The sequence below is a fragment of the Rasamsonia byssochlamydoides genome (assembly GCF_041956645.1).
Source record: "Rasamsonia byssochlamydoides strain NRRL 3658 unplaced genomic scaffold VTN77scaffold_13, whole genome shotgun sequence".
NCBI lineage: Eukaryota > Fungi > Ascomycota > Eurotiomycetes > Eurotiales > Trichocomaceae > Rasamsonia > Rasamsonia byssochlamydoides.
This window is the reverse complement of record NW_027192396.1, coordinates 313,805-340,424: the sequence shown is the minus strand read 5'-3', so window position 1 is coordinate 340,424 and position 26,620 is coordinate 313,805. Positions and strand designations below refer to the sequence as shown.

General features: G+C 51.5%; 9 protein-coding genes across 9 annotated transcripts; 5 read left to right on the top strand and 4 right to left on the bottom strand.

Annotated features, from left to right (window-relative positions):
• Nucleotides 1-63: 63 nt before the first annotated feature.
• VTN77DRAFT_1560 (uncharacterized protein) lies at nt 64-1,688 on the bottom strand (the record flags this gene model as incomplete). Its single annotated transcript, XM_069417305.1, has 4 exons — nt 64-159; nt 230-1,089; nt 1,164-1,338; nt 1,425-1,688. The coding sequence occupies 4 exons, from the start codon at nt 1,686-1,688 to the stop codon at nt 64-66; spliced, it is 1,395 nt and encodes a 464-aa protein (XP_069280049.1).
• A 437-nt stretch (nt 1,689-2,125) lies between these two features.
• VTN77DRAFT_1559 (uncharacterized protein) lies at nt 2,126-4,277 on the top strand (the record flags this gene model as incomplete). Its single annotated transcript, XM_069417303.1, has 4 exons — nt 2,126-2,134; nt 2,188-2,244; nt 2,341-3,219; nt 3,276-4,277. 4 exons carry the CDS (start codon nt 2,126-2,128, stop codon nt 4,275-4,277), a joined length of 1,947 nt encoding a protein of 648 aa, XP_069280048.1.
• A 654-nt stretch (nt 4,278-4,931) lies between these two features.
• VTN77DRAFT_1558 (uncharacterized protein) lies at nt 4,932-5,973 on the bottom strand (the record flags this gene model as incomplete). The annotated part of the gene is made up of 2 exons (XM_069417302.1): nt 4,932-5,504; nt 5,653-5,973. The coding sequence occupies 2 exons, from the start codon at nt 5,971-5,973 to the stop codon at nt 4,932-4,934; spliced, it is 894 nt and encodes a 297-aa protein (XP_069280047.1).
• Nucleotides 5,974-7,147: 1,174 nt separating this feature from the next.
• VTN77DRAFT_1557 (uncharacterized protein) lies at nt 7,148-8,879 on the top strand (the record flags this gene model as incomplete). Its single annotated transcript, XM_069417301.1, has 7 exons — nt 7,148-7,172; nt 7,228-7,268; nt 7,333-7,359; nt 7,442-7,517; nt 7,584-8,114; nt 8,173-8,596; nt 8,657-8,879. The coding sequence occupies 7 exons, from the start codon at nt 7,148-7,150 to the stop codon at nt 8,877-8,879; spliced, it is 1,347 nt and encodes a 448-aa protein (XP_069280046.1).
• A 394-nt stretch (nt 8,880-9,273) lies between these two features.
• Nucleotides 9,274-9,594, bottom strand: VTN77DRAFT_1556 (uncharacterized protein; the record flags this gene model as incomplete). Its single annotated transcript, XM_069417300.1, has 2 exons — nt 9,274-9,452; nt 9,537-9,594. The coding sequence occupies 2 exons, from the start codon at nt 9,592-9,594 to the stop codon at nt 9,274-9,276; spliced, it is 237 nt and encodes a 78-aa protein (XP_069280045.1).
• A 390-nt stretch (nt 9,595-9,984) lies between these two features.
• On the top strand, nt 9,985-14,211 carry VTN77DRAFT_1555 (uncharacterized protein; the record flags this gene model as incomplete). The annotated part of the gene is made up of 6 exons (XM_069417299.1): nt 9,985-9,997; nt 10,169-10,329; nt 10,401-10,524; nt 10,591-10,761; nt 10,827-14,119; nt 14,182-14,211. The coding sequence occupies 6 exons, from the start codon at nt 9,985-9,987 to the stop codon at nt 14,209-14,211; spliced, it is 3,792 nt and encodes a 1,263-aa protein (XP_069280044.1).
• A 2,380-nt stretch (nt 14,212-16,591) lies between these two features.
• Nucleotides 16,592-16,916, top strand: VTN77DRAFT_1554 (uncharacterized protein; the record flags this gene model as incomplete). The annotated part of the gene is made up of 2 exons (XM_069417298.1): nt 16,592-16,718; nt 16,804-16,916. 2 exons carry the CDS (start codon nt 16,592-16,594, stop codon nt 16,914-16,916), a joined length of 240 nt encoding a protein of 79 aa, XP_069280043.1.
• A 2,210-nt stretch (nt 16,917-19,126) lies between these two features.
• Nucleotides 19,127-20,683, top strand: VTN77DRAFT_1553 (uncharacterized protein; the record flags this gene model as incomplete). Its single annotated transcript, XM_069417297.1, has 3 exons — nt 19,127-19,477; nt 19,545-20,000; nt 20,090-20,683. The coding sequence occupies 3 exons, from the start codon at nt 19,127-19,129 to the stop codon at nt 20,681-20,683; spliced, it is 1,401 nt and encodes a 466-aa protein (XP_069280042.1).
• A 1,191-nt stretch (nt 20,684-21,874) lies between these two features.
• On the bottom strand, nt 21,875-24,858 carry VTN77DRAFT_1552 (uncharacterized protein; the record flags this gene model as incomplete). The annotated part of the gene is made up of 4 exons (XM_069417296.1): nt 21,875-21,921; nt 21,979-24,079; nt 24,135-24,365; nt 24,445-24,858. The coding sequence occupies 4 exons, from the start codon at nt 24,856-24,858 to the stop codon at nt 21,875-21,877; spliced, it is 2,793 nt and encodes a 930-aa protein (XP_069280041.1).
• Between the last annotated feature and the right edge of the window lie 1,762 nt (nt 24,859-26,620).

Genomic DNA, 26,620 nt, shown 5'->3' with positions numbered 1-26,620 from the left:
GTCAGTGGGACTTTTTCTTTTCGGAACGTCTAGGAAAAAGGAAAATTGTCTGGTTGTTTCTGTTTAAACAGTCAAACCAAGGTCCTCGGCGAAAGGAAGCTTGAAGAGGTCTCCGACGGCGGCAACGGAGGCCTTTCCGGAGAGGTAGGACTTGGCGAGCTGAAAAGGGGAAAAAGTATTAGCCTGGTTCTAGCAGAATACAGATGCAGACGACAGCAGTTGCACTTACCTCCTGGACCTGCTGCTGCGAAACCTTGCTGAAGCTCTGGGCAACCTCTCCAATCTGGTAGGGCTTGCCGCCGCTGATCAGGGCAGCTCCAGTCAGCTCGACGCCCGTCTCGAGGAGCTGGGCAGCCTCCAGAGCGCGGAACTTCGCCAAGGCAACTGCCTTGTTGAAATCCTCGCTGGAAACATCGCCAGCAGCGACCCTCTTCAACACGTCGACGGCGTTCTTGCTGACAGAAGCAACCTGGTCAGCCTTGCCGGAGATAGTGATGGCAAAGAGGCCAGCGTCCGAGTAAGCGTGGTTCTTCGTCGAAACGTGGACCTGGGTGAAGCCCTCAGCGGCCTTCGACAGGAGCGAGAAGCCACGAGTGTATTTGATGGACGATTCTCCGCCGAGGAGGGCAGCCAGAACAGCAACTTCAGGCTTGTAGGCCGAAGCACCGTAAGTAGCAGAACCGGGGAAAGCGATGACAACAGCATTTCCTGCCTTGCTGGGAATGCGCTGCTCGCCGCCATAGAACTTCGAAGGCGCACTCTCCTTCGGCTTGAACTGACCAGAAGCAGTGCTGCTGGGGAGCTCGCCGAAGAACTGGCTCACCCACTTAGACAGCTCCGAGGAGCTTGGTCCAGTAGAAACCAGAGCGATGTTGGGTTTGGCATAAGCTCCCTTGGCAAACTCGGCAATAGCCTCCACAGAAAGGTACTGCTCAAAGGGCGTGGAAGTTGAGGGGACGATGTTCTCACCGAGGCCGCGGTGGAAAGCAGTACCGTGCGCCGCATCGAGAGCCAGGCTTTCAGGACTGGCAAAGAGAGCCTTTTGCCGGTGCTTAATGGTGTCGAGAACAAGTTCGTTCAATTCATGAGCTAAATAAATCGATGCAATTAGATACTCTCGATTCATAACGAACGCCTTAGTAATCCCACAGAAGTCGACTCACTCGCGAATTTGGTTTGAGAGGCAACCTCAGCCAGCAGTTCTGCAAAGTATGGGAGATCTCCCGACAGGAACTTGGCCTGGAGGATGATGTTCTCCCGTGAACGCTTCGCGCTCACTTCACTACCCAGAAGTTCTGTTTCCCGGGTAATCCGTAGACCCGAACGCTTCAAAGTGGACTGTCAATTGCATCAATTGTTAGTCTATGAGATTTTCATACATCGTGGGTAGGCGTTTCGCATGCAATGGCGCCCATTCAACGCACCTTGAAGGCGAATTGCTCGAGGGCATCGGAGAAGCCAGGGAAAGGCTGGTAGCGGGGACCGGCCTTGGCAACCAGCGACAGCGTCGTCGTAGGACTGTCGACTTCCCGGTTCGCAAACTTGACGCCTGCAGCCTCAGCAGTTTCGTACTGGAGGCTGGGAGCAGCGGCGGAGGCGAGTCCCCGACGGCTGTTGACACTGGCAGCACAGTACTGCGTCCGGAGCGCACGCGGCGCAGTACGGCCAAAGGCAGACCGCGACAACATCATCGCATGCGCGAATCAGAGACTTGGATAGGAGAGGGTGAGATATACGGGAAGTTGGGAGCAATTGAGCGACCCTGGGGAGGCGGAAGGAGGAGAAGCTGCTGTCGAGATATCTTGGAGGACGTTTTCAAAAGCTTCAAGATCCCGAGCCGGCCCTGCCTGACGACGATTCCACGCGCTGTGATTGGCCGGACGGGTCATTGCGGGCGGAACCCGATTTTTTCCAAGCGCCGAGTCAGGTGACCCCTCATCACGTGGGGAGGGACAAAAGCAATGAATAATTATGAGTGAATGCGAGGACAAAAAAAGGCCGGACATACTTGTTGCGATATTTCGCCTTCTATTCTTCTCATATCTTATTTTCCTCCCATGACGCTGCAGCGGTGACCTTCCCGATCCTTCTAGAGGAGCTGACAGTTCTCTAGAAGCGCGACACCATGTCCCAAGTATACAAGCCTGGTCGTTTTCTGTGAGGAGCTGCTGCTGATTGTTGCGATAGTATGCCGCGGAGCTCTGCACGCTCCTAGTCGAAGACAACTTTGGAGAACTCTTCGGGGTACGTCGCGCTGATCGTTAGTTGAAGTTTGCTTGATTCGTGAAATGCTGAATCGAGAATTCGCAATTGTGTGTACAGTGTTACTGACGTATATAGCGCATCTTTTCAACCCTCGTCCGCTATGACCGTCTCGCGCTCCCACGTCTCAAATTTTACTCTCGTCTCTCCGACAAGCAGTTGCATTATGGCTTATCTGCGATGATCCAGATGCACCTTGTCTATCACTACACTTCGTACGATGATGGCGTGACGTACTACGAGGCCAACACCCAGTCGGCATATTACCTCGTCCGGTCTGGCAAGATCTTGGACATGATTGCAAACAGACTCGGAGAGTATGCCGCAACCATCATGTCGACCATCATGTATTTGGGACATGCGCAGATCAGCTACCTGGAGACGTTGCCGGAGCTGCTCGAGCAGTCCGAGGAGACTCAGACGAACGGCGTCGACGGCGTCAACGGTGACCTCGAACATACCGATCAGGATGAGGAGGACGAGAAAGAGGACCGGGACCACGCCGAAAACCACACATCGATTCCCAATGGTGAGCATGCATCTGAAAAGGCTCGCCTCCGCCTGCACTCAACGTTGAAGGCACTGGCTGCTCATGGATACATTATCCGTGTTCGGGACACTCATTTTCAAAGTCATGCGGACATCATTATGGATGCCGAAAAAGCAGTCAAGTCGAGACCAGACATGAAAATTCTCAAGGGCAAGAAACTGGAGGAGGCGATGGTGGAGGCAGTAGAACGTTTGGTCGCCGAACGCACAGACGGGGATCTTAGCCGCGGCTTGATGTTTAAAGGGATTCCTCGAGGGGTGAAGAGGCGACATGCGGACGGGGTTGCCAACGGTTCGAACAAGCGACCGAGGTTGGAACCATCTGTGGCGCATGCGGCTGCGGAAGACGACTCTGACGAGGATGACTGGTCAGATGACGATGTTGTTGAAGACACGGTACCAATGAAGGTGAATCCGTTGTTGCGTTTCATATTTGCATGTAATGGCTGCTGAACGGTTCTCAGTCTGATTTAATTGTTCGCGTCAACTATGAGAAGCTCGACGTCGTCTTTCGAAACCGTCGCCTAGTTGAGCTCGCGGAGCAGGGTTCCTCGGCTGTCACGGCTCAAGTTTATGAAACCCTTCTCCGTCTCATCGAATACCAGACACCACGCTGCCGTGATCAACCGGAAATACCTCGCGAAGGAGAAGAGGGAGATCAATATTCTGCTGCCATTCCTCTTTATACCCTCGCCGACGAAGTCGATCCTCAACTCGATCTTGCCGGCTCCATCGGTCCTATGGACCCGTCGCAACCGCCCGGCAGAAGAGGAAAGCGGCCTCTAGAAAATGGCGTGAATGGCGATGGACAGGACGAGCCTGAAGCACGGTCGAATCGGACGCACGACATTGATCAGCATCTCACCCTCCTTGCTCAGCCTCCCCATTATTTCTGTTCTCGTCGGCTCAGTTCGGGCATCCCTGCATGGACAGTAGAATATCGACACCTCGCGCGGCAGCTCCGCCATCTCGAAATAGAGCGCATTGTTGGAACCCGATACGGTAGCGCCGCATTGCGGGTCATCCGTATCTTACTCGCGAAGGGCAAGTTGGACGAGAAGCGTCTGCAGGAGATTAGCCTGCTCTCGCCCAAGGACCTGCGCCAGGTACTTGGAGGCATGCAGGCCACTGGGTTTGTTGACCTACAGGAAGTGCCTCGTGACGCTCAGCGCCAGCCGTCCCGCACGATCTATCTGTGGTTCTACGACCCGGACAGGGTGTGCCGCAATCTCTTGCAAGATACTTACAAAGCCATGTCGCGTTGTCTGCAACGGATCCGATTCGAGCGCAACCGGCTGAGGGAGTTTCTTGATAAGACGGAACGCAGTGATGTAAAGGGCAATGAAGAAAAGTATCTGTCGGAGACGGAATTGAAGCTGCTGCAACAGTGGCGAGATAAGGAGGCCCTCTTGCTGGGGGAGGTCTCTCGACTAGATGATTTGGTGGCTGTCCTAAGGGATTTCTAGTGGCGGAAAGCCCGAAAAGCTCTGAGCAATCTTAATCCCATGGATAGGACAGAGGAGTTGTGGTAGGACATGGACATGACCGGTGTCTTTTGGCACGCAGGAAATCCTAGGACCATGTCTCAAAATTTAGGTGCTTTTGCTCGCACTTTTCATTTCATGTATGGTATTATCTGCTTAGCGTGGCTGTATTTTCAATTTGGGCAATGACAAAAGAAAGGTCCTTCTTCCTTTCTTCAACGAATCTACTTCAAAGGGTATCTCTTTTTTTTTGGCCGGGCCGAAGAGAGGGTGCCTTGAAAAAGTACCTAGTAGCCTTAAAAATAAAGTCAACATATTAAAATCAGAATCTGACCATTTCGAATTTATACCTGAACATCATGACAGAAATAACTTGTTGACCTAGCCTAGCCACCTAGGAATATGAAACTGAAGTGAATTCGCAGATCCTTACTATAGAACTGAATACAAACATGGATCAAGTGTACCTTTACATACATTGGGCATCACCTCACAATACAACCCTTATAATAACCTGGGATCAATGTGAGTGTGTAGTAGAAATACAGTCATAGAATTGCCAGCGTTGTTCCTTCAAGTATTCCGTTCCTTAGTATTTCGTCTTTTCTTTTTCCTCTTTCCACTCTCTGAGAAAGTCTACCGCTTCTTCTTGGTCTCCTCTCGCCTCTTATTCTTCTTCGCCTTGTCCTCATCATCTGCCGCTGCCGCACTGGAAATAATCTCTGAGAAAGTTTTCACAACCCACCCACCGATAAACCAAGCCAGAGCGGCCACAACGACTATCCACACGGCCGTGGGCACCAACGACCGCGGGAACACGTTCAGCAGAAACGGATCGAGGATGACGTCCACCATGACGGGAGGGACGGTCTCCGTCAGGGACGTGTTCAGCGTGAAGTAATCTGCTGCCGCGAAGACGCGGAGGAAAAGGACGGATTCGGCCTGGGAAGTTAGTCCAAGAGGATCTTGCGTCTTCTCCACGGTGGAACGGCTGCGACGATGGTGGCGATGGTGACGAGCCTTGGGCTGATGGGGGACTGGGACAACAGGGTCTTGCTGGTTATGGCCCCCCGATAGGTCTGAATGTGATGGTGGCGACGTTGTTGAAGAGAGACGCGCGGACGAGAAGGCTCCTAGTGCAGACAAAAGGGCTGGATCGGAGATAGTTTCAGGGAGGGTGTATGTGGTGAGAGTGAAGGCGGTTGGTTGCTATGAACGAATCAGCATAAAGTCTATCGACACTATCGACACATTGTGCTTTTTCATTCTATTTGTCCTGCTTCTGTAAATTTTCTGTGGTAGCCTTTCTCTCCGTTTTTACGGGGAGAAGGAAAAAAAGAAAAAAAAACCAACTCACCGTAGCTAACCAACATATCCGCACTTCATACCGCTGTCCTGGATTTAGATCTTCAAGGTAAAACCATGACTCAGATCCTCGAGGCGCATCCTCCGTCGGAAACGACGCATTCAAATACGTCCTCACGACAAAACCTGACGGAGACAGACGCTCGAGGCCGAGATCATCGAGGCCCGGGTTTTCTGCTGGAATGGGACTTGGATGGGGAGCGATGAAAATGGTCTTTTCGACGTTGGCGGTGGTGAGATGGGCGAAAAGTAGGGTCAAGATCAACTGGATGCTTAGGAAAGAGGGGATTGATGGATGCGTCGTCTTTTGCATTTTCTCTTTCTTTTCCTTTTCTTCTTTTTTCTTGATTATATTGTATGTATTATTTCTGGCTTATTTCTTCTTGTCGTCTGGGACAGTTGAGCATAGCAGGATCATGTATGTCGTCGATCCACATCAGCCATGGAGACTTGACGCACGAGACTTTAGTTCATACTCGTGTTCTGCAGAAGCACATGGTTTGATCAGCTTCTTTCTTGGAGGGTGTAAGTACTTGAATGGACTGATCACTGACATGCTTGCCGTCTCAAGAGCAACACACATCTTATACTATTCATGAGGGCAAGAAATACCGCCATAGCAGCAAGAGAGTCGTCAAGTTTAGGATGCAGTATCAATCCCGGGGACAACATCTGGATACAAAGCTCTCGGACATGTATATATATTTCTCAGATACAGCTCTGCCAGGCGCGGAAATCATGTACAGAAGAAAAAGGCTCTCTTCTCATTGACTCTAAAAGTGCACAAAAGTATCAGATGACGTACCTGGATTGAGTGACAATTCAGTCCATTCAGTCTAGAATTGATGCCTGATAGTTGCTCGGCTTGTTCATCCGTTGATTACCCGGCTGGGGACGTCATCGATTCTGCTTAGTAATCTACACTGTTTCAACAGGCTAGCTTTTCCAGCCAACCAGAGCGTGCCAGCAGGGTCAGCCGGGCCGGCCCCGCAGGTTCAATGGTCGGCCCACACCACAGCGCGCTGTCAAATAGGCTTAGAAAGCCGTCGATACTAAGCCACGGGCTTGCCTCGACTAGGCAAGGTAAACACTCCCAAAAAGGGGTTCCGGCCTGGCTGGGAAGCTACGCGAACCACCATGGCGGATACACAAGTCAACAACAGCACGCGCTGGCCCAAAGGCGGTGGGCTCTTGCTGTCACCGTCTTTGCACAACGGAAAAAGTTGGGCCACTGTCTGCTGTCGCTGTCACGCATTCTGAGTCCTCCTTGCGTGTTGTCCCTCCAAGTCATCATCCATCACCAATCTCTACTTATTCCCTTGTCTAGTCCTGAATAGAGAGGTTTGTTGTTTCTCCGTTATCCCCCTCACCCCTCTCTCGTTTCTTCTCGCATTCTTCACGGAGGACGGCTGTCCCCCTTTCTATTGAATTTTTGTCATCCCAGTAGCTTATCTTTGTTCTCTGCAGTGTTCATATAATCCATCAAGATGCGTGAAGTCATCAGTTTGAACGGTTCGTATCCTGTTGTGCAGGCAGGACACAAAGACACGTGCTAATCCTGCAATAGTTGGTCAGGCTGGTTGCCAGATCGCCAACGCCTGCTGGGAGGTATGGGCTTTTTGCGTGATGTTCATGGGAAAAGATGATCTCAACTAATGGATGACCACTCCAGCTCTACTGTCTTGAGCACGGCATTCAGGTACGCAGCATGATCCATGCCGTGATACATCTGTGTTACATCCCGTAGAGCATCTTTGTGGCTGACAAATTCTGGACAACAGCCTGATGGTTACCTGACGGAAGAACGCAAAAATGCGGATCCTGATCACGGATTCAGTACTTTCTTCTCTGAGACTGGTATGTTTGTGAGATGCCTGGGATTAGATGAAATTGCAATCGTCTCTGACGTTTTCTCCGCTTCAGGCCAGGGCAAATATGTTCCCCGTACCATCTACTGTGATCTTGAACCCAATGTCATCGATGAAGTCCGCACCGGCCCCTACCGCAGCTTGTTCCACCCTGAACAGATGATTACTGGCAAGGAGGATGCCTCGAACAACTATGCCCGTGGCCACTACACTGTCGGCAAGGAGATGATCGACGAAGTCCTCGACAAGGTCCGCCGTGTCGCCGACAACTGCTCCGGTCTGCAAGGTTTTCTGGTCTTCCACTCTTTCGGTGGTGGTACCGGTTCCGGCTTTGGTGCTCTGCTGATGGAGCGTCTGTCGGTCGACTACGGCAAGAAGTCCAAGCTGGAATTCTGTGTTTACCCGGCCCCTCAGAATGCTACTTCTGTCGTGGAGCCTTACAACTCCATCCTCACGACGCACACCACCCTGGAGCACTCTGACTGCAGCTTCATGGTTGACAACGAGGCTATCTACGACATCTGCCGTCGCAACCTCGGCATTGAGCGCCCCAGCTACGAGAACCTGAACCGCCTGATTGCTCAGGGTACGTCTTGCCGTCGATGTGGAAAGGATTGTATATTGCAGACTCTAACTTGTAGCAGTCGTCTCCTCGATCACCGCCTCTCTCCGTTTCGATGGTTCTCTCAACGTCGACCTGAACGAATTCCAGACCAACCTGGTCCCCTACCCGCGTATCCACTTCCCTCTGGTGGCTTATGCTCCTGTGGTCTCTGCCGCCAAGGCGTCCCACGAGGCGAACTCGGTGAACGAGATCACCATGTCTTGCTTCGAGCCCAACAACCAGATGGTCAAGTGCGACCCTCGTAACGGCAAGTACATGGCTATTTGCCTGCTGTACCGTGGAGACGTCGTCCCCAAGGAGACGCACGCTGCTGTCGCGACTCTGAAGACCAAGCGTACGGTCCAGTTTGTTGACTGGTGCCCGACTGGTTTCAAGATCGGTATCTGCTACCAGCCACCCCAGATGGTTCCCAATGGCGATCTTGCCAAGGTCGAGCGAGCTGTGTATGTATTCCCTTTGCGTCCTCTCTCTTAGTCCCCTTTTACTTACTGATCATTTCTCAGCTGCATGTTGTCCAACACCACCGCGATCGCCGAGGCCTGGTCCGCTCTCGACCACAAGTTCGACCTCATGTACTCCAAGCGCGCCTTCGTGCACTGGTACGTCGGCGAGGGTATGGAGGAAGGCGAGTTCTCCGAGGCCCGTGAGGACTTGGCTGCTCTTGAGCGTGACTACGAGGAGGTTGCAAGTGACTCGGTTGAGGAGGAGGCTGAGGCCGAGTACTAGACAAGTCCACGTACAGTCGAAGACCAGGAAGACCGGTTGCGTATCGCCTCATATATACCCAGCCACATGATGTCGCTTTCTGATTTTCCTGGCATCTCTCTCAGAGTGCATTACAAGGACAGGCCTGGCCGAATTTCTACCGGAGATTTGCTTGATGTTTGATCCCATCATATGAAGACGACTAGAGGAATTGTGCCCACACGTTCTTTTCAGGCTGCCTGACTCATATGCTTTTTAATTGAAAATATTATTTCTCTAATACTGTTCAAAAGTAGTAATTCATTGAAACTGAAGCACCGAGTGTTTGAATTGGAATGTAGCTTGACATGGCTCTCAATTCTGGTAATGCACCCTTCGGACAATGGAAACGAACCCTACCAGTAAAATATCCATCCTACTTGGTATCCATAGGCCGAGTCTGTCCGTACTGTGCATCGGAGAGTTCGCAAACGATAAATGTGACGTCGACGTCGTCCTCCCGACTTGCAGCTTTGGCAGGGATGGTGCTGACATAAGTAACGTAACCGGATGCCAGTAACGTAACAAACGTACTATCGGGCTTGAGCGCGGGTGCTGAGTGGCCATTCCATAATTACAGGGTAAGTCTGCTGTAACGAACGCCCGTGCGTGAACTATTAATGAATGTTACTACCTTACGCCATACAGGTGGTCCACCAGCTGCCATCTCCATCCCCGAGTTCCCGCCCAATCTCATTGGAGTTGACCTTCACTGTGGTTAGCCTTCCCCTCCACGGTGAAGATCCCTCTTCTGATACTTTCCTACGACTCCCTCAGATTCGAGGTGCGAGGATTCAAGACGCTCCGCTCCTCTTGCATTCTGGAACAAGCGCTCTCGTCCGCCTCATTTGTTTTCCCTAGCACCAAGCCACTATCGGTTGGCGGCGTTCACGGGGTTCCCACCAAGCACCCCCCAACTTTCCGTCCATGCTCATGGTAACTGGTCTCGGCCACCTCAGTTGACCACGTCGAAACCCATCTGTCTACATTGCTCAATTCCCGCTGAACGTCCGCCGAGGTTCTCGCTCGCCTTGGGAAGCGGCGCAAGATAGAGGAGGACTGGGTGATTTCGTGTTAGGCAGAAACAATGTCGGAGGGTGGTGAGTGCGAATTCAATATCTCTGCCCCTTCTTCATCCTGCACCGGAGTTGGCAATATTGAGAATGAATGCTCGCATCGCGTGAAGATCTGCCGTGACAGACGGAGGAGCATTCCAGAATTCAGTATGAGGCCCAGCAGCGGAGCTGACAGAACCCCTTTTGATGCTTTAGGAAAAGCAAGTCATCCAAACCTCAATCTCACACCGGAGGAGAAGCGAGTGTTCTACCAGCTTTTCCAGGCGGCCGATACGACGAATCTCGGTGTTATCACAGGCGAAGTCGCGGTCCCCTTCTTCGAAAAGACGAAACTCCCCCCGGATACGCTTGGACTGGTATGTTCCAATTGTCTGAACCGAGAAGTTTAATGAGTTGATGGGTTATTGATCGGGTCTGTGTGCTGCAGATATGGCAGATTGCGGATAAAGAGAATCGGGGGCTGCTGACGCCCTCCGGCTTCTCAATGGTCCTGAGGTTGATTGGGCATGCGCAAGCTGGTCGCGCTCCTACGGAGGAACTGGCACTGCAGCGTGAGTGGCCATGCATAGGCAAGTTTCTAAGTGATCGTGTTGCTGATGGATGATTCTGTCGTGTAGCTGGTCCTTTGCCGCGATTTGAGGGCCTGACAGATGCTCCTCCGTCGCGTCCATCTACTGCTAGTCCTCCTCCCCCGGGTCCGGTTAGGGTTCCTCCGTTGAATCCTGACGATGTTAACAAATTCAAGTCTCTCTTTGAAAAATCAGAGACCCACAATGGAGTCATTTCGGGTATGAGATAACATAGAATGCAGATTCATGCGCTGCGTACAGTAGCTAATATGCGTTTTATCCAGGTGAGACGGCGAAGCAGATATTCGAGCGCGCAAGATTACCCAATGAGATCTTGGGCCGCATATGGAATCTTGCAGATACGAAACAGCGCGGACAGCTGGACTTGACAGAATTCATTATCGCCATGCACCTCCTGACGTCGTATAAGACCGGCGCTATGCGGGGAATCCCCCAGTCTCTGCCACCCGGGTTGTACGAAGCGGCTTCTCGACGGGCTGTTCGCACATCTACAAGTTCTCGTCCCGGCTCAGATATACCACCAGTTCCGGCCATACCGTCGCAGTTTACTGGTCCGCAGCGGACACAGAGTCCACTGAGCAGGCAACCTTTTGCTTCACCACTCTCTGCACAGTCAACTGGCGGTGACTGGTTGATTACGCCTCAGGAGAAAGCACATTTCGACTCCATCTTTGAGACGGTGGACACCGCGAAGGCAGGCGTGATCAGTGGTGACCAGGCTGTTGTATTTTTTACGAATGCCCAACTCCCGGAAGAAGTGCTGGCGCAGATTTGGGATCTCGCCGATATCGATGCGGATGGGCAGTTGACTAAGGACGAGTTCGCTGTTGCCATGTATCTGGTGCGCCAGCAACGAAGTAAGAAGGAGCCTCTTCCGCCCGCGCTTCCCCCGGCCTTGGTTCCCCCAAGTATGCGTCGTCAAGTTGGTGCAAGACCTGTGCAATCGCCAGTCTCTGCTCCAGTGCCCGCACCTGCCCCGGCAGCCCCGGCTCCTGCTCCTGCCCCTGTGCCACGGTCCGCTGCCGAAGACCTCTTCGGACTCGACGCCTTCAGCAGTCCGGCTCCTGCCGCACCTGCTCAGCTGCCTCAATCCACTGGAGGGTCGAATCCACCTTTCCAGTCTCCTGGATCTCCTGCTTCAAGAACGTCCCAACAGGGACCATCCACCACCTTTAAACCTTTTGTTCCTTCCTCTCAATTCGGCCAGAGTCTCAATCCCCAGTTGACCGGCGTTGGAGCTACCCCCAGATCTCCCCCGCCTCCATCTGACGATCTGCTGGGCGACAACGACCCCGAAGAGAGCAAGAAGCTGACTCAGGAGACGACCGACCTGGCTAACCTGTCTAATCAAATCGGTTCTCTAGCCAAGGAAATGCAGAATGTGCAGACACAGCGTGCATCTGCAGAGCAAGAATTCTCTCAAACTTCGCAACAGAAGCGCGACTTTGAAGCCCGTCTGGCACAAGCTAGGACGATGTACGAGAAAGAGGTCAAGGATTTCAAAGCCCTCGAAGAGCGCTTGAATGCATCACGAGCGGAAACGAAGAAACTCCAGCAGGAGTATGCCCTGCTTGAAGGCAGCCGTCAGGACTTGCAGAATCAATACGACCAAGTGTCCGCGGCGCTAGCCGCTGACCAGAACGAGAACGCGGCTCTTAAGGAGAAGATCCGTCAGGTGAATGCTGAGATCAACCAGCTGAAGCCAGCCCTGGAAAAGGCCCGCTCCGAAGCACGTCAGCAGAAGGGTCTGGTTGCGATCAACAAGAAGCAATTGGCCACTGTCGAGGCTGAACGCGATCGGATTCAAGGGGAGATTGACACGCTCGTAAAAGAGAAGCAGGAAGCGGAAGAGCCCCCTGCGTCCGTCGTTACCAGTGCTGCCGATGTCTCCAGTCCGGCCCTGTCGACAGCGAGCCAGCAAACCAATCCGTTCTTCAGACGGACGACGACAGGCTCCCCCGAGAAGACTTTGTCACCCCAACAGAGTGCTTTCGACAACATCTTCGGTCCTGCGTTCTCCAGGCCCTCAACAGCGACTCCTCCCCCTCCAACATCTTTTAGGGCTGGGTCTCCGTCAGTGCAGCAGGCACGAGATGCTTCTAAGAGTCCTGACACATCCGGAATTCCAACTCCATCAGTGTCTCCGCCTCCGTCAACAGGTCGAGGCAACACCTCGGAACCTCCACCTCCGCCTCTGTCCAGGCAGATCACCCCGAGTTTCCTCCCCCCGGGCGATGAAGTTCAAGCTCCTTCTGCTACTTCGTCGAGAGCTGTTTCTCCGCCTGCCAGTCGCTTCGGTGCCCCTGATACTTCCGGGGCTGGGACCCCGCTGAGACCAACCACCTCTAACGGTGGTACGAACGACAAGTCAGCGGCGCGCTCTCCATTTGACGGGGCACAGGAGCCGTCTACAACCGAGGACAACGAGGAAAACCGCGAGGCCGTTGCTTCACCGAAGGAAGATTCGAAACAGCCGTTTCCTAGCATGCCTGGCGACTTCCCTACAGAGACATCGACTGGTGCCGAGGGACCTTCGGCTCCGGCTAAGGATCCTAGTTTCGATGAATTGTTTGGCAATGTCGGCCGTGAACGGTCTCAATCTCAGAAAGCGAACGATTTTGAAGAGGCGTTTGCCGGAATGAAGCCGCGTGCCAACGGCGCCAGCGAGTTTCCTCCGATCAGAGAATTTGACAATGATGACGATGATGAAAGCACCGACAGCGATGCTCCATTGGGCTTTGATGACAATTTCAATCCCTCCTCTCCACTAGACAAGGAGGGCCATTCGAAGAGCGACTCGATTGACGCCGCACAATTATCCGCGTTCCCTGCCCCTGGAACTGGCCAGCCTCCTCCTGCAGGTGCTCAGAGTCCCCCTCCCAACTATGAGTCTAAGAAGGAGGCAGGGGATTTTCCTCGTGAGTTTGATGGTCTGGTGCCTAGTCGGGCAGACCCCACTCGGGCTCCAGACGCTCCTCATGCGGTTGAATCCTCCACGGGTGCCCCGATCGTCGCTGGAGAAGCCCAAAAGAAAGCTGGAGCTCCAGATTTTGATGCGGCCTTTGCAGGCCTGAACCTAGCCCCGGCAAAGGAGGAAGACGATTCTGATGATGATGAGGCGGATTCTCAATTCAACAAGAACGCGAACGACTTTGACTTTTCCTTTGACTCTCCGTCCCAACCGCCCAAAGAGTCTGGCGCGTCCGGGGCGGCGGCGTCAGATTTCTTCAATTTTGACAACAATGTTCATTCATCGGCTGCGGGGGGATCGGCCGCTCAGCCGTCGACGGGGGGAAATGCGCCGACGACGCAACATGATTGGGATGCAATCTTCGCGCCTCTTCAAGGAGCGAAGGCTGCTGAAGATGAAAGTAACGGCACTGCCCACCCCTCCGAGTCCAAGGCCGCCCCGGCCTCTGAGAATCGTCAACCAGGGTGGGCCCTCTCGACGGGCTCGGGTGAGGATGACTTGATCTTGCAGCGATTGACCAGCATGGGTTATCCTCGGGATGAGGCCCTGGCTGCATTGGAAAAGTTTGATTATAACATTGACAAGGTGAGTAGCCATCTCCTGTGGGAGGACCTAGTAAGGTAGCTGACATCGGTAATCCTCCTTAGGCTGCTGACTACCTGACTTCGAGGTCTTAACTGATGGAGGGCCAAATTTATAAACTTGTATATATCTCTTTCTCTTCCATTCTCTGTTGTTTTCAATCTCTCTTTGTCGGCTTTATGACTGTGCTGCTCTGTGTTCTTTTTCAACCGCGATGCCTTTGTGATATGCACTGTACATCAACATGAAGGGTGGAAAGGCAAGAGGGCAAGGAGGAGACTATTTGGCTTGCGGCTATAAGACTTGTCATTCAGCCTCGATCCTACAGCTCTAAGCTGGATACTTTGAGACTGAGCCGCTGTTTAATTCTTTGCCAGTTTAAACATCCATTAGTTATAATAACATCAATTAATAATGTGGTATAGTTATCCTGTGCTTGGATCCCATTACAGCAGTTACCAATTAGTCTCTCATCTGATGATTTCGCATAGTGTAGCTTATGCCCAGTCTCTGGATCTCCTTTCAGACTGTATCGACGCTCAGACTCGGGCCGACAGATCCGAGCAGCCGAAGAGTTTTCTGTACTGATTAACCTGTCAATTCACGAATCACCGGTCAAAGTTAGAACGGCTATAAGACGGATCCAGCGTAGACGAATGTCCCAGGAAAACGGCGGTTTCGAGAGAGACAGGCTGCTTTCGAGACAGCTAGTGCCGTGCCCGGTGGGCCGCTCTTCTCGATATCCTGTGGATGACTCATGTGCATCTTTTAAATTTCTAGTCTTATAAGTTCATACGACACTGTCCGTTTGATGAAGATACGTCAGAAGTTCTTACTATTCTTATTGTGATGATGTATGGACAGAATATAGAGATATCTTAATTCTTATCTAGTAATTCTTAGCCCTCATCATGTCAACCACAATCACTTCCACCGTCTCTTCCGTACCAAACCCGCCAGTCATCGAGTTGCAATCTCAGTCCCAACAGCAGCCTTCTGCTTCAACGCCTGGTCCAACCGAGATTACCATCCAACTAGACGATCTGCCCCCCTCAGAACGATATCCAACATGGCGCAAGATCCTGATCCTCTTCACCGCCAGCTGGATGACTCTGGCCGCGACCTTCTCCAGCACATCCCTCTTGCCTGCCGCTCCGGAGATTGCTGCAGAATTCGGGACGAGGGCGGAAGTTGTAAGCATCAGCAATGCGGGCGTCCTGCTGACGATGGGGTTTGCGTCGTTTATTTGGGGACCTTTGAGCGCGGTCTGCCTTGTCTCTCCTTTGTGCAGTGATTTTTCTTATGAATGAATGCTATGGATTTGGTGAATTGATGTTCCCCTCTGACGTTCTCCCGACTCGTATCGTAGTTTATTGGCCGTAGACATGCGTATAACCTCGCCATCTTCATTTTCCTCCTCTCCGCCATTGGGGCCGCAGTCTCAAAGAACTTTCCTACCTTTGTGGCGATGCGGACGCTGGCGGGATTCGAGGCGTCGTTCTTTATGGTTGCGGGACAGGCTATGATTGCGGATATCTTCAAGCCGGTAATAATAAGCATTCCTGGTCGAGGATGGAAATCACCAAGCTGATATTATGTCTAGGCGACTCGTGGAACGGCAATTGGTTTTTTCACGAGTGGGACAGTCTGTGGACCGGCTCTGGGTGTGTGAAGCTGCTATCTATCTATAGCACGGCTTGACTGAATCGAGTGCCTCCAGGCCCATGTGTTGGTGGTATCATTGTGACATTCACTACCTGGCGAGCCATCTTCTGGCTGCAAGCGGTCATGGCTGGTTGTGGACTGCTTCTCGCGGTGATCTTTGTGCCAGCCGTGTCTCGCTCCGTTACCACGCAGGGTGAGACGATGACAGAGAAACGACTGCGGAGCCGGTTCAATCCCATGCGAGTGATTGAACTGCTGATTTATCCAAACATTGTCCTGACTGTATGTGATACCATACATCCCTTCAATTCTTCGTTCCGGGTTCAGAGATTAAATGGGTTGCTATTGTAGGACGTTGCCTGCGGCCTGCTAAGCTGGACGATGTACTCCCTCCTCACATCCCCACGAACACTGATCAATCTTCGCTTTCACCTGACCTCCCCCTTGGTCTCTGGTCTCTTCTATCTCGCCCCCGGAGCAGGCTTCCTCGTCGGGACGATTGTCGGTGGTAAATGGGCAGACATTACCGTCCGCAGAAACATCAAGCGGAACGGCGTGCGCGTTGCCCAGGATCGTCTCAACAGTGGCACTCTCGCCTTATTTGTTCTCGTCCCCGTCGCGACTGTTGTCTATGGCTGGTGTCTGCAGTTCACGATGGGCGGGCTGGCTGTGCCGATCATATCGATTTTTCTTTAGCGGGGTTGGCCTGATGGTGGCTTTCAGCAGTCTCAATACCTACTGTACAGGAAACTAACCCGATTGCGAAAAAGAAAGCTAGATAACTAACTTTTGGTGTGTGAAACAGAAGTCATGCCCGGCAAAAGAACCGAAGTCATGGCCGGGAAGTACTTCATCCAATACGCCTTCTCAGCAGCAGGAAGCGCCTCTGCTTTACCTCTAATCAATACCATTGGCGTTGGAGCTGCATGCACCTTAAGTATGTTACATCTCATATGAACCTTTCTCTTTATATATATAGTCTAGAGAGTTACTTCTAATGTGGTGTGATGTATGTTTTTCAGGTTCCGCTTTCGCCATCATAGGTGGCGTTCTCGTCCTCCTTACTGCAAAGAAAGGCTCTTCGATGCAACAATGGATTGATCAGTGGAAGAAGACGGAGGGGAATCGCGAGTGAGGGCGTTTTTCGAGATTATTATCTTGAATCGATGTACTATAAGAACGAGTGGAGGGTGATGACGATCGCAGCAGCGATGGAAGACGACCTGGTGATATCAGGGGAGCATATTCCCGAAGCAGTCTTGTTGTTGCGAAAGTGAGAGTGTGAGAGAGTATGTATAAGAGTGAGAGAGAGCCGAAGCCAGCGAATCTCTCTCTCCGGCTCTCTGGATGGTTGTTGAACTCCTCTCCTCTGTTTTTCCTTGGCCTTGTCCTTGCCCTTGACCTTGACATTTTCTTCCTGAGCCAGCGGCGAGGTCCGGGCTGAGTTGAGCTTCTTTTGACTCTGTCGAGCACCTTGCTCTCTTTTCCTCTTCCAGCACTTGGATTCGATTCTTTCCGCGGTGTTCTTTCTTCTGTTGTTAAATTTCGTCCTCGTGTAGAGTAGGGTTTGCAGTCTCAGTTTCTTTCTCGTCAGCTACCTTCCTTCCTGGACAATGGTCTCGTTGAGCAGTTGCTTTCAGGCATTCCTCTGTCTTAATAATGTCAGGGGCTGGATTGCCCAAAAAAAAAGAAAGAAACAAAAAAGAACATGAGATACCTGAATCTCAGTCTGCACTGGACTCGAAGACTGAGCATCCAGAGCGATGAGACTCCATATAAGCGGTTTGAGCGGAGATCTCTCTGTTCTATGGGAAACCATCAGGTAAAGAGAATGACACTTGTCCATATAGGTCATTGGGAGGACTGATCTACCATCCATAGAGATATTAAATATATCTCATTGAGATGATAAACGCCTCGAGTCATGATGCCAGATATGCCCGTGAGGCTCAACACGATGATTGAGGAATAACGCGAAAGACCTGATGCTGCCTTGTTGCTACCTGGTTAATTCCAAGTGGTGCCGTCAATCGTTCCCCCTGCTTTTTCCGTCCATGTTGGTGCATGGGTATCTGGTCTTTCTGTAGAATGGATGGCGGCCATGACGCCTCAGGTTCTCTGGTCACATCATGCAGAATCAAGGCTACAAGCTTGCCATTGCCGAAGTAAGATTTCACTGCAGGAAGCTCATGCAGGACAGAGAGTAATTATTGATGGGGCATACGGGACGTACCTGCTAATACTGGCTACGTGCATGAACACCCTGAACTCCCATGACCACGTGTTACCAGACTACCGGTGTAGACCCCTGATAAACACATTAAAGAAAAAAAATGCAGATAAGTCAGATACTAAAGGATATATATCTGTATATATAAACCTGCAAAAAAGGCATTTTCATCTCCGTCCACTCCGAGTACAAAGCACGAGTTACCATTACCAAAATATGTAACCATATTACCTAGATATGTAACTATAGAAACGCTTGGATTTTACTCCCTGTGACAGATGCTCGATGGACATAAATTGAGCTTGATAATACAACCTTTGGAGCCGCCTCTGCTGCTGGTAATTTTCTCTGAATGATGTTGGAGGTCGAGGTTCTCGACTTTCCATTTATACTCCGGAGCACTCCGTACGTATGCATCTATTCAACCAATAAAGACAAGGAAAGCTGAAAAGGAAAGAGGGAGAAGGGAAATGCACTGAAACCAGATGATCGCTTGGCATAGTCTTGGCTGTCTTGGGCTATGGCAAGGGGTGTCGTGAAACTGCAGCAGTTTGGAGTGGTCACGTGATCAAGGACCATGCCGCATGTGGTAGAGGGCTGTCACGCTGCAAACTGCAGGGACACGCGTCAGTCAATTTCTTCATCCTTTTCCGGGTCACCAGGAACAGCGCTTAGTCATACGCCTGCCAACCAAGGCATCAGAGAGCCGTTCCCTGGATTGTCTCTACTCAGCGGAGTCTCAGCGTGTCTCGACGAATGGACGGCTCCAGTTCTAGTTCTTGGCCTCGACATTGAAAAGCTAGTTTAGTCCAGCCTCAAACCTGCCGGGATCTGGGGGCGAGTGGTGCCTCCTATTTTTGGCCAACCATCGCCCATCGATGAGGTGGAGCAGTCCCTGAGGTAAGTCGCTGACTGCCGACTGAGACAGCGAGTCCAGCCCCTAAGCGCTTTCATTCCTTAATTGAACGCTTGTTCGTTCTCCCTCTCTTCGCTCACGCCGTCCCCTCCACTATCACTCTCATGATGCTTTCTGACCCTCATCCCCTCACTGATATCGTTTTCTAGGGCTGTCCTCCATCCCAGTCACTCGTTTTTATCTCTTCCTCTCGCGAATCATGCTTTTCGCCCGCCGCCCGGGTTCCCTCGGGAGCCCTCTGGCGGCCTTGCTGCTTGCCGGTCAAGCAGTCATGGGCATCAACCTCAACATCAACAGTCCCGACTCCATCAAGCAAGCGGCTGCGACTGCCGCCTATGATATGATGAGCTACTATACGGGCAACCAGACCGGCCAGATTCCTGGCAAGCTCCCAGGGACCTGGTGGGAAGGTGGTGCCATGTTCATGACGCTGATCCAATACTGGCACTGGACGGGAGATCCGTCCTACAATCCTGTCACCATCCAGGGTATGCTGTGGCAGAAAGGTGATTATAATGACTATATGCCTGCGAACTGGAGTAGGTACCTGGTGAGTCTCCTCCAGGTCACCCGCAACGGCGACGCACCACTTCTAATCGCGATTCGATCTCGACCAGGGTAACGATGACCAAATGTTCTGGGGACTGGCGGCGATGACGGGTGCTGAGTTGAATTTCCCCGACCAACCTGGAGCACCGTCCTGGCTGGAACTGGCCCAGGGAGTTTTCAACACGCAGGTGCCGCGTTGGGACGCCCAAACCTGCGGTGGTGGCTTGCGCTGGCAAATCTACCCCTATCAGGCCGGCTATGGCGAGAAGAACGCGATCTCGAACGGTGGACTGTTCCAGCTATCGGCCCGCCTAGCACGCTACACAAACAACCAGACCTATGCCGACTGGGCGGAGAAAATTTGGGAATGGAGTACGAGCGTACCACTGGTGGATACCAACACGAGCTCATGGAACATTGCCGATTTGGTTACGGTGGACAGCAATTGCCAATCGCCCAGTGATATCCAGTGGACATACAACTACGGAACCTTTATCAGCGGTGCCGCTTACATGTACAATTATGTACGTCGCATTTTCCTGTTATTGTCTGGTGGACTGGCGCAGTCAACCGGGATGGAGCTTTTCTTTCGGGTTTGCTGACTTCTCACCAGACCAACGGCTCGAGTACGTGGAAAGAACGTTTGGATGGCCTGCTCAAGCCAACCTTCAGCACCTTCTTTCCGGCCGAATATGGCGGCGATGTCATGTCGGAGGTTTCTTGCGAGCCTGTCAATACCTGCGACCGGAACATGATCTGTTTCAAGGGATTCTTATCATCCTGGCTGACTTTCACCAGCCTCCTCGCCCCTTACACCTACCCGCAAATCTTGCCCAAGTTGCAGAAGTCGGCCCTGGCAGCGGCAGCTTCGTGTACCGGCGGTTCCGACGGCGAACACTGTGGCATTAGCTGGGCCAACAACACGTTTGACGGCTCCAGTGGGTTGGAAGAGCAGATGTCTGCGTTGAGTATATTCTCGTCCAACATGGTTGCATTCCAGACCACGGATAAATCCCCGCTCACCGCCAGCACCGGAGGCAACAGCACGAGCGATCCCAACGCGGGACTGGGAGACAGTTCCTCCAACCAGGCGAATGGGCTGACCAAGCCAATCACGACGGCCGACCGGGCGGGAGCTGGGATCGTGACGGCCATCTTCCTGAGTGGCTGGGTGGGTATGGTTAGTTGGATGGTCCTGGAGCGATGAGAAGAGACCTGACGAGACGCCTTGTCTGTACATAATTTGCTTTGCTCATCTGTTTTATTTTTTTTTTATATCTCACTGTCTTCTTGCTTGCTTTTGCTCTTGCTCTTGCTAACTTTGGGAACTGTGGAAATATATCAATGTGAATTTGAATTTACCCGATGAAGTCACTTAGTCGTACATTAACTTTTTCTTGTGGCATTTGGAAAGTTTTTTTTTTCATCCCCCTTGTTTGGGTGTCTTTCCCTTCTTTTCCTTCAATTCAACAGACTTTTCCCGGGATGTGGGAATCGGAATTCTCCCTCAAATGAGCGAACAGAGAGAGGCGTGTGGATAGGATAGAAAGGGAAAAGAAAAGAAAAAGAGAGAAAGAAAGGAAAAAAAGTGGTAATTAATTAATTGGTTAATTAAATTAATTACCCTCTCTCTCGCGCGCGCGAGCCGCTTGTATATCCTTTTCTTTCTTTTATTTTTTTATTTTTATTTTTATTTTTATTTTTATTTTGGTTTACTTTTTTTTTTGGTTGGTTGGTTAGGGCTGTGACTTGAACAAAAGGCCAGCAGGAAATCGATATCAAATCGATTCGAAATGTTCATAATAATGGAAAAGGACAAATAGGCGTGGCGTTAATTTCTATGATTAAGTTGAGTATGCAATATCCCAAGTGACGTATATATATTTATGCTTCCAAGGATGGAAGTCTATATATATGACTAGGTAAAAAGAAAGCATAAGGGGACAGACGTTTTTCTCTCTGCTGTAAGTACTCCGTACTGTACAGTACATACCAGTTACTCTGACAGCCATCACAATCATCAAATTGATGTGTTTCTCCAGTCATACATAACTAATGGATATGAATGAACTTCACAGATGAGAGACAAGCGGATAAGACTTCTACTAGTCGACTTCTCTGCTGCTCATCTGCACAGGCAAACAGGATTCATTTCTCCTCAGCTTCCTACCTATTTATAACGACGCAATTCAACCCCGGTATCTTCCGCAAAAGGAAAGTCAACAGAACCTCCATGTGATGAATTCATAGAATATGCTCATAGAATACAACATCACAAGTCAGCGCCACAAAAAGGAAGGCAGAAAAAGAGACCGTCTAAGTACAGATCGAATAATGGGTATATAAAAAAGTGTGGGCCTGAATGATAGTAATTCCAGTCTTCTAGCTGACTTCCCCTTCAAGAGCTCTTTTCGTGCTGGGTTGACACTCGTTGCAATGAAACCACTAATTCCCGCATCGTTAGCAAAGGATCACCCTGGATTCATTTCGGATAAAACTCACCAAAATCCTCCAGTGACCGCTGTTTCTGGCTGCGCCTGGGACTCTTGCCATGCATCAAATTGTCGAATCCCCGCGAACCCTGAAGCAGATAATACAGACCACCCATGACGCAGAATACGCCGAACGAGAAGATCCAAATACGGACGACAGCAACAATCGAAGTCTGTCCACCGACAAACCAACCCAAAACGCAGAAGAGCGTCGCAACAATATCGACCAGGAGAATAGCGCCTGTCAGCTGCCACGATGGGATCGAGGACCAGAATGGGCCATTGGCGCGTGTGATGAAGATCAACCAGTTCTCGGTCAAGGAGATCTCGAGGAATAAGACGGGGTCACGCTTGCCGAAATTCTGGACTATACCGCCATTCTCACCTCCAGCAACAAACATAGTCGTGAGCGTGATCCAGGTTCCCGCTGCCAGAACCATGCCCAGGAGGATTGACATGCCCCACAGTTTCGGGAGATTCCATTTGACAGGCGTCTTGGAGAAAGGTGCGTTGTCGTAGGCAATCGCCAGCGTGGCAATGTCGGCAAAAATTGCAATGAATACAATCAATTGCAGGTTCAAGTTCTCGTTCAGGATCGCGATCCAGAGACCCAGGAAGATCTCGAGATGGAGTGACAGCGCAATACGGTAGACAACATATGCGTACATGCGGTGGAAGATTTGGCGCGACGTTTTAAGAGCATCGATGATCGCAGAGAGACCCGGCGCAAGGAAGACGATATCTGCAGCTGATCGAGCAGCGTCAGACGCTCCCTCAACAGCGATACCCGTATCAGCTTTCTTAAGAGATGGGGCATCATTGACACCATCGCCAGTCATGGCAACGAGGTAACCCCGCTGCTGCAAGATCTCAACCACGTTGTATTTGTGCTGTGGGAAGACCTCTGCAAAACCATCAGCAGCCTCAACGAAGTCGTACACCTCGGAGCCGGGCATGTCACCGCCACCCCCCAAACCCAAGCGCTCCGCGTTGTAGACATTGGTACCAAGACCAAGCTGACGAGACGTCTCACGTGCAATACCCACGGCATCACCCGTCAACATCTTGATCTTCAAACCCAAGGTCTTCGCTTCATTGATTGTCTTGGCCGTGTCGTGACGAGGCGGGTCTGAACAAGGCATGATACCCAGTATCTCCCACGCACCGCCTTCACGTTTGCGAGCCACGCCGAGGGAGCGAAAGCCACGGGTAGCAAATTCAGCCACCTTGTTCTTATAGGCGTTGTCGATTTCTTCCGGGATGGGATGGTCCTCCTCAACAGTCTTCAACACGAAGAGCGGTGCGCCTTTGACGCAGACAATTCTCTCCCCTTGCGGTGACTCAACCACGGCAGTAACTTTTTTGGACACTGGGTCGAAGGGATGAAATTCAATAACCCGGTATTGAGTAAGGGCTTTCTTTGCACGAGGATAGTATTTGAGCGATTTCAGGAAGGCCTTGTCAATGGCGTCGAGACCCTTTTTCTTCCGTGAAGCCGCCAGACAAGCCGTGAGCATGAGGTCTTCCGGATCCACACCTGCAACAGTATATGGCTCCGACAAGGACAGCTTGTTCTTGGTCAGAGTACCGGTCTTGTCGGAACAGAGGATTTCAACCCCGGCTAGAGACTCGATGGCGGATAGCTTCTGGACGATAGCTTTCTTCTTTGCCAGATAGGCGGCACCGACAGCCATGGTGGTGGTCACAACGGCAGGAAGACCGACCGGGACGCCAATGATGGTAATCCCGAGGGTGAACTCCAGGATAGTGACAATGCCATTCGACCGGTAGAATGAAGCCACCCAGACCACCAGAAGGGTGAGTATGACGAGGACCAACAGAACTGTGCCGATGCCATTGAGGACCTCGGTGAAATGCCCACTTCCCGCAGACGCTGCGTTGACCAACGCTGCTGCACGGCCGACGAAGGTGTTGTCACCGGTCGCGGTGATGACGATGAAGGCCTCGCCGCGCTTGACGGCAGACGAAGCGTAGCAGGTGTCGCCATGGTGCTTGTCAACGGCCAGAGATTCGCCAGTTATGGCGGACTGATCGACTTGAAGGAATGCACCCTCGGTAACAATTCGACCATCTGCTGGGACGATGGTGCCCTGTATGAATTTAGCATGACTTCCGATGCCATCCTCTGTGGAATACTTTTCTTACCTCCTCGATCTGCAGAATATCACCGGGGACTATTTCTGTAGCGTCAACCTCGAATAGACGACCATTCCGCAGGACCACCGCCTTGAGGGCCAGCGTTTTCTTAAGCTCATCGACGATGGAACCGGCCTGGTATTCCTGAATAAATCCGACAGCGGCGTTGAGCAGTAGCAGAGCACAAATAACACCGAAGTCCACCCAGTCTTGAAGACCAGCTGCCAGGACCGCAGCAGCCTATATAACATAAGACAAATGATCAGTAAGATTACACTTCCATGGTTTTCTGCCTAATTGCTCAAGCCCATCCACTTACCTCCATGACGAACTGGATCGGTCCAACGAAGAAAGAGAAGAACTTCAAAACGAGGTTTTCCTTCTCCTCTTTCATCTGATTAAGTCCGTATTTTTTCCGACGTGCTAGCACCTCGCTGTCTGTGAGACCTGTGCGGGTATCGGTCTGGAGCAATTCCTCAGGGACGGGACGAGCAGCTCCGGGTTCGTCTGGCCCATCGTCGTCGTCATCTATATGGCCATCCTGGGATTCTAGCTCCTCGATGAGGGCGTCCATGTCTTCCTCTTCTTCATCACTTTCGGGAAGACGTTTCTTCTCATCCATAGGCCTTGAATTTTCGGGCCCGTTGTGGTTGCTCTCGGGTCCTCGAGGGGGCGCAGACGTCCCCGAAAGATTCCATGACCTGGCCGCGCCAGCGTAGCCGTAGCCGGCCATGATGAGGGTACCAGATGTGAGAGGAATGATCAGGTCAGCGGGGATAAGGAATACAGGTTTGAACGCGGATCGAAGGTTGAATTGGGATTCCAGATGGATAAAGCCAGACACGGGTGGGACCGGGCCAACGCGGAATGGAGGGGAAAAGGAAAGAGAGAAAGCGGGAGTAAATGCTGAAAAGAGAAAGAGGATGGAGAGAAAGAGGGAAAGAAGGGGAAGATATAAGGAAAGTGTAGTTGGTTCGGACAGGACAGAGTCACACAGTAAGGTAATTATCAATTAGAAATCAACGACACTGAGAGAGCGACGATGGAGAGGAAAGAGGGTTATTAAGTTTTGAAGAACAGAAAGGAAGGGAAGGGGACATGATGGTAATATACTTATTTTCTTTCATCGGGAACGAGGGAGATACGGTGCAGGCCATACAAGATACCGTATTGAGGAAGCGCAACCCTGGTCCTGTCATGTTCCGGGCGGGTATCGATCTATACCAAGACCACCGCCAAGACCCAAGACTTGCAAATAGTCCATGAAGGGTTTGGGAGCCGGAGATCTGTTCTTTTCTTTTGACTCTTTTCCTCCCCGCAGATCCAGCGGCGGAGATGTGGAGTGATCTCCCACGCCTGCCAGGGGGTTGGGAGAGTCCGCCAAGGCCACCACAACGGTATGCCCAGTCTGCCCAGACCGATGGTGAATGCTCTCAAAGTTGGGTTTGATGCTGATCAAGGACTCCTTATCAGCGGTCATCAGTTCTCATCCTTTGTCACCACGTTGCATAACCGTGCGACTATGACCGTGGCGCAGCCATGCCAATCCTCCTGTCTGTTGCCATCCTGTAGCCATTACGTGGCCAGTGATACTAGGAGTGTTGTCAATGAACCATCAGAGGCGAAGCACTTTGCGCCAAGGTCCGAAATACAGCTCTCCAATGTCCATGCGTGGCTTTTGGCTCGAAGAGGATCCCCTCGGAGGCTGTGGGAGGAATTCTGCATTAAAGAGAATACTCCATTCCCGCCCGTACTACCGCACGACGTAGAACACTGAGGATCAAAGAAAAAGCGCAGTCTGGATGGTGAAGTAGGCCATGAATAATGTATTGTAGGTGTCAGCTGACAGGCTCTTCTCAGCGGGTTTATCGACTTTCGATTCTTATGATATTTTCGATTCAAGGCGCTCTCTGTCAAGGACTCGAAGTCCATTATGACAAAGTTACGCCAAGTTACCAGTTAATCCCATCTCTCTTCATTTGGCGAGTTTTCCGCCGCAATGGCTTGATTGCGCAACGCCGGCTGCCGCGCCTGCCAAGCAGATGTTGCCAAGCACAAGAATATCGGGTAGTGGCACGAAACAGTCAGCAAACCAGTCAGCCTCAGATCTGGCGCCAGATTCAGGGACTTCGCATTGTACTGACTTGGTCCATTCAAAGATCAATTCAAGGAGAGATAAGAGAAGCCTTGCTGAGTGGCCATTTCTACGGGAGTGATAGTTGAAGTGACAATAGGGTTTGTGCTGTTTGTCTCCAGCCCTCCACAGAACGCAGTTCTCGATCCAACGCCCCCGGAATGCTACATGTAACCATGACTTGTGTGTACGGAGCACTCCGTACATCTACGGGATAGTATCTAAGAGTTGCAAGTTGGACATAGGCTGTCAGTAGTAAATGCCAAGCCATGATCTGCACTGCCTGAGGGACCAACATGGCATTATTGATCGCCCTTTGGGCTGGTTCTATGCCAAGCACATGGCGTCTTCAGGCGTTAAA